The 6,608-nt window shown below is 41.7% G+C and overlaps 1 protein-coding gene across 1 annotated transcript; it reads right to left on the bottom strand.

Moving 5' to 3' along the window:
- Positions 1-2,052: 2,052 nt before the first annotated feature.
- Positions 2,053-5,544, bottom strand: tcf21 (transcription factor 21). Its single transcript, XM_080193366.1, has 2 exons — positions 4,968-5,544; positions 2,053-2,507 (listed from the first exon to the last, which is right to left on the bottom strand). The coding sequence occupies exons 1-2, from the start codon at positions 5,427-5,429 to the stop codon at positions 2,418-2,420; spliced, it is 552 nt and encodes a 183-aa protein (XP_080049492.1). The 5' UTR covers positions 5,430-5,544; the 3' UTR covers positions 2,053-2,417.
- Positions 5,545-6,608: the final 1,064 nt, after the last annotated feature.

Here is a 6,608-nt window from a genome sequence, read left to right as displayed (position 1 = left end):
CATTCTGTGCCCTCTTATTGATGATCCTTTTACGAGGGGAAATAATTTCTTCCCATCTACTGTCATAATTTTGAACATCTCTATCATCTTAGCCGTCTTCTCTTCCAGGAGAACAGTTTCAACCTCTCCAATCTGTCCACATAACTGAAATTTCTCATCCTTGGAACGATTCTTGTAAACCTCTTTTGCACTCTCCAATGCGTTTATATTCTTCCAACAGTACGATGCCGAGAAATGTACACAATATTCCTGCTGAGGTTTAACTAGTGCCTTGTGGAAGTTCAGCATAATCTCCTTGCTTGTACTCTTTGCCCCTATTAATAAAACCCAAAATACTGTATGTTTTATTAACTGCACTCTCCACCTGTCCTGTCACCTTCAATGATCCCTGCACATATATATCAGGTTCCTCTGCTCCTGTATCCCATTCAATAATTTGATCCCTTACTTTATATTGTCTCTCCAGGTTCTTCCAATTAAAATGCATCACTTCACACTTCTCCACATTGAAATTCATCTGTCACCTGTCTGCCCACTCCACCAACTTGTCTGTCCTTTTAAAGTTCTACACTGTCTACTTCACAGTTTACGATACTTGCCATGTTTATTTCATCCACAATCTTTGAAATTATCCCTTGCACGCCAAGATCTAGACCATTAATATATATCAGGAGAAGCAAGGATCCCAATACTGACCGCTGGGAATCACCTCAAACCTTCTTCCTGTCCAAAAAATATCCATTGACCATTACTCTCTGCTTCCTATCATTCAGCCAATGTCTCCATAGTGCTACTGTCCCGTTTATTCCATGAGCTATAACTTCCTTCACAAGTCTGTTGTGTGTCACTATATCAAATGCTTTCTGCAAGTCCATGTACATCAATTGCACACCCTCATCAACCTTCTTTGTTACCTCCTCAAAAAACTCCAGCAAGTTAGTTAAACGCAATTTGCCCATCAGAAACCCGTGCTGGCTCTTCCTAATCAACTCACATTTTTCCATGTGACTAGTAGTTCTAGAAACTTGATCACCACTGATGTTAAACTGAATTTTTTGAACAAGGGCATAATATTTTCAATTGAGATCCCATTTGAGTGCCTAAAGTGCCCGAATTATTTAACGAAAATCAATCCACTTGATTCCTTGCTGGTGGATAATCGCACAAACACTGATTACATTCGCAGACATTGCCGACATGGCCATCGGGTGGGAATGGATGGGCATGGTGTGGGCGGGGGTCGGGGGAGCTGGGTGGGAATCACCGTTGAACCCTGATCTTGTGCTTAGGCAATATCCTTATGCCTTGACTAACAGCAGAGCTCAATCACTGAACAGCAATCTGAGCCATGTATTCCTCTCACCAAACCCTTCTGCCAAGCTGACTGAGATGAACTATCAGCACAGGCTGGCGAGTAACTCTGGGAGATCTCCCAACCCGCGTGGTTTGGCCAATTGCAGGATAGGAAAAATCTAATATACGGATTCTAACTTGTGTGTGGCACCAGGTATATATTAGAATCAGAAATCAGATTAGGATAATATCATCTCGTCCAGAAACCAGTTAAGCCTCCTTTGCAGCTTGACAGATAAGCTGAACCTACTTTGTTACAGCTAGAATCACCTTTCCCTTCAAGCCTATAGAGCTGCAAAGTGCCATTTTTGTTCGCGAAGCAACATTATACCTGAAAGGGGTTCTTTAGCTTATTTTTTTTAAAATCAGTATTTCTTCTGTCGCACGGGACCAGCAATCATCTCTAAGCTCTAAGGATGCAGAGCTGGGGCAGATGTTTGTTTTCTTTGAGGCCGCGCTCAATAACATGAGATATCTCTTGCTTATCCGTTTAGTGGAAGAAATAAACAAATCATTCCTGTTGTCACTTGGTTGCGTCCATTGTCGAGGTTCGGGATCTGTTGGAAACAGACTATTACAGATAATCAATCAGGGGGCGAACATGCGAGTACACATACACATCCAAATACGTCTGGCCTGACTCGAGAAAGACCAAAATATATACCCACACAGCTACAGACGTTTAAATATAAAGAAAACTTTTATTTACATGATGTGAAAAAGACCTGTGGTTAAAGAAAATATATATCTTTTATATGTTGCTTTCTTACACAGCAACTGACTGTCGAAGTCAGCTCTGAAATTCAACATATCTACATATCTTGCAGGACAACACTAAAGTTTGTCACAATTAGAAATGAACGCGTAAAAAAAATCCCTTTGGTACTTCGACCAGCAAAGTACTGGAATAATATGGACAAGATAGGAATGGAAGAACACTCTCTGGTGCTGCAGCCCAGGCTGAGATGCAGACAGGGCTCCAGCCGTCTCTTCGCTCGATTTTGTCCTCTGCAGTTTCTCCTTTATTCCCCCGGCTTTGTTTCGGGCGGTTATTTTCCTCTCGGTCACGACGCTGTAGTCCCACACAAACGGCTCGTGTTAACAACCTCCTTGAGCTCGTTCTCAGGCTTCCCCGCCACCATAAACGGCCACGTCTGAAATTTAAAACAAAAGGGAAGACATGTGGGGTATTGTTCTTGTTGACTGAAACCTGGTGCTGCCCGTGTTTCCCGCATCACAGTTTATTATCTCCACGGTGCAAACGAATGCGTCCAAATGGAACAACAGAACAACTCCAGACATCAAATGCTCCCATTTAAGCCTAACCCAAACTGCCCAAGGAAATATTACACATGCACCTTTACCAGAATGTAGAGGTGAAACCTCCAACAATGGAATCCAGTCACTACTTTGCACTGATCATTCGGTAAATAACTGGGTGAAACTGGACCTGAACTTACTGACACTATAAGCACAATTTAATAAGATAATTATGTTGAAATGTGAGCATGTTCTCAGGTGCCCCCCAATCGCTACCATCGTTTAGATAACGGAAAATGCAGTATTTCTCTTGAGCTTTCATACTTGTTTATTTAGATATTCTACGGGTGACCTATTCATAAAAAAAGCTTAAATTTGTATTTCCGGTTGCAAGTGTTTCAGCAGCCAACAAATCCACCCCAGTTATCAAAACAGGTCGCTTTTAGACTGTATGCTTCTCCTATGTTGTTACCACTGGTCCTGCACAAAGAACCGATTTAATCGATCTTGTTCGATGCTACAGCTCGTCCGATTTAAACACTTCAACAGTGTGAATCGACACCAAAGCACATCAATCGCATTCTTCAGTATTTCGTAAACTAAACCACCAATTTTCGCACGAAATTTGCTAAAATATTTCGGATGAAAGATCTGTTTAAAAGGTCAGGGTGGTGGGGGTGGGGTGGGGGGAGGGGGGGTCGAGTCGACTATAAATCAGCACAGTTGCACCATGTTCCACCTTTATCGTTGAACGGTGTGTAACACCCATTTAAAAAATAATAATCCACTGAGGTCAGCAATCAGGGAAAAAAAACTTTGTTATTACTTTTTTTAAAAAATGATATGCACAAAATTTGGGAACTATACCCCGTAATTATACATTATGATATTCAGAGGGATTTCCTAAATTCCCTGGCGTTGAGAAATGTTAGTTCCCATTTGCGTCAATTAACGGGAAAGTGTTCAAATTATTTTTTTCTTTTCCGGGAGATCTTAGCTTTGAAGATGATTTGAACTTTGCAGCAATCTTGCCATTTTAATCGAGGAACCGCAGATCCGCATTTCCCCAAAACGGGGGGAGGAATTTTTAAAGTCCACACTTGTCATCTGCTTAGTTTTAGTTGGAAATCTCCCAGGGGAATCAACGTGATCCGAATTATAACTGGAAAAGGTGAGTTCAGAAAATGAGTCAAACAGGGACAATCAGGCTCTGGCTGAATATCAAACAGATCTTCAGTGACCCCACCACTCCTCAAACACTCACTGAAGTTTCACAATATCTACACTCAGATTTCTTTTTCACAAACGTCCCATCGATTTTGTCTCAATGCGACAGTGAACCAGCAGAATATTGTGCATGGAGGAAAACACGAATGGACATTATTGTTCAAAACATGACACAATAAAATAAAGCAGTTCCGCCTCAGAACACAGCAGAGTTTAAAAAAACTCTTAACATGCTTTAAAATGTAACATCTGCTTGTTCGATTCTTTAACCCAATTGATGTGTAACTGGCAATCCTAAAGTCAAAGTAACATGCACTATTTTTAATGCGGGGCTGTTGTCAAGTGCACTGTATCTTACTGGAATTTATACTGCACAAATATTTTGGTTACAGCCCAGGCTGGCTCACCATTCATCCTGTCAACATCTTTTACATTTAATTGGAATTTGCATACAGCATTTCTGCAACAAACTAATTACTTTACATTTCAGTAATTGTCGTTTGATTCGCTTCGTGCTTCTGCGCAGTTTGGGGTATGTTTTATTTTGATTTTTAAAAGTTCGTTCACTAAACTGTCATTGCTTTGTACATTAAGCATCATAAGCCTCTCGCTGCTCATGTTAAATTTCTGGTAATTGTGCTTAGACAGATTATTTCTTCCTGGCCACCAATAATTACAACAATCTCTAACTCCTAAATGGAAGCGAGCTTTCTGGTTCTGTTAAGCAGCATTATTGCTGCTTCTGAATACCCAAAGCCACGGCCCTTGTTTGCTTGAAGCCGGGTTTTCTAAATGCAAAACCGCAGAATGGTCTGAAATGCACAATGATTGATTTACTGGGACAAAGCTCTACCAATTGATTAATGTGCATCCACCTACACACAATTACACAAACCGATTCACTTTGTCATGCGCACACATACACACATGTATAGAGACATAGCCACACACACACAAATAGATATATACAAATAACTTCACATAGCCACATGCGTACATGCAGAGGTCAATAAACACATATACACGCATTGCTACTCCCGAACATGCTTACTTACATTTACATACAAACACACACAGCTCTTTAAAACTCCCATTAAAAAAACTTTTGTCAGAAGGTGGACTCCTACCAGGTTGACTGGGTGGATGTAGCCATTCTCATATTTGTCATTGGCTAGGATCTGTCTCAGATGGGCAATGTAGCTGGATGCCAGCCGGAGGGTATCGAGCTTGGAGAGTTTTGTGTCTGGTGGCACCCAAGGTAAAGTGGTTTTGAGCCTGGAGAAGGCTTTACTGAGCACCCTCATCCTGGCCCTCTCCCTGGCATTCGCTGCGTTTCGCTGAATCTGTTTCCCTTCCTGGGTCACCCCACTCAGAGGCGACTTCTTGGAGGCCGCCTTGCGGCTCTTTCCCGAAGCCCCCCTGCCCTTCTTTGGAGACTCGTGTTCGTAGTTGGAGCTGTCTTCGTTGCTGTCGTTGGAAGTGCAGAAATCCTTGGTAGCTTTTCTCTTTATCCCATCGCACTCCTCCTCTGTTCCCAGCACTTCCATTTCCTGGAGGTCTTCTGCATCGCTGACGGACCCAGTGGACATGGTATCGCCACCGATCTCGCTGCAAACCGACTTGGAATGATGGAAAAGACACCGAAACAAGTGAGGAATGTGCAGCTTTTCGGCCGGAGTGAATTCCTCGACTCAATTTGATTGAAGACTGTGAGCTGATTGAGACACCCGGAATTTATGTCGCTAGTTTGGAGGCGTGACCGAGCAGTTTGGGAGGAGGGACAAGAAGATTTGAACAGACGCTCGAACCGCGCAATTCTTTCTCCTAAGTATATATTTTCAGCAACAGGCAAAGACACTCAGCTGAATGAGCTTAGTCTACAACACCAACCCTAAAAACATTCAACAGCCTAATCTCTACAAGGTGACATTTATGTGTTCAGAGGTTTTCGGAGAAGTTCAGATTTTGCGAAAGGAAAAAAAACAATTTCAAAATTTTACACACAATTCTAATAGATTATATATTCCTGAAAATGGATGATGTTCTTTAAAAAAGGTGAATAGATTTGTAATAATTCTTCTGTCGCCACGGCGCTGCTATTCACCTCCGCCGGTGTGATGGGAACTACAGGATTGTGTGTAGGTTATCACCGCCAATTAATCAGAGGCCGGCCTCAGTCACAGAGTTTAATATCAATTAACCCGTTTTTCACCTTTACTCTGCACCAAGCATTCCTGTTTCTATAGTTTACTCTGCACCAAGAATTCCTGTTTCTACAGTTTACTCTGCACCAAGCATTCCTGTTTCTATAGTTTACTCTGCACCAAGCATTCCTGTTTCTATAGTTTACCCTACACCAAGCATTCCTGTTACTATAATTTACTCTGCACCAAGAAATCCTGTTTCTATAGTTTACTCTGCACCAAGTATTCCTGTTTCTATAGTTTGCCCTGCACCAAGAAATCCTGTTTCTATAGTTTACTCTGCACCAAGCACTCCCCTTTCTATAATTTACTCTGCACCAAGCATTCCCCGTTCTATAATTTACTCTGCTCCAAGCACTCCTGTTTCTATAGTTTTGTCTGCACCAAGCATTCCTGTTACTATAGTTTACTCTGCTCCAAGCATTCCTGTTCTATAGTTTACTTTGCTCCAAATATTCCTGTTTCTATAGTTTACTCTGCACCAAGAATTCCTGTTTCTATAGTTTACTCTGCTCCAAGCATTTCTGTTTCCATAGTTTACTCTGCACCAAGTATTCCTGTTTC

Source organism: Carcharhinus amblyrhynchos, chromosome 7 (assembly GCF_965287045.1).
Source record: "Carcharhinus amblyrhynchos chromosome 7, sCarAmb.v2.hapA, whole genome shotgun sequence".
Classification (NCBI taxonomy): domain Eukaryota; kingdom Metazoa; phylum Chordata; class Chondrichthyes; order Carcharhiniformes; family Carcharhinidae; genus Carcharhinus; species Carcharhinus amblyrhynchos.
This window is presented reverse-complemented; position numbering and strand designations above follow the sequence as displayed.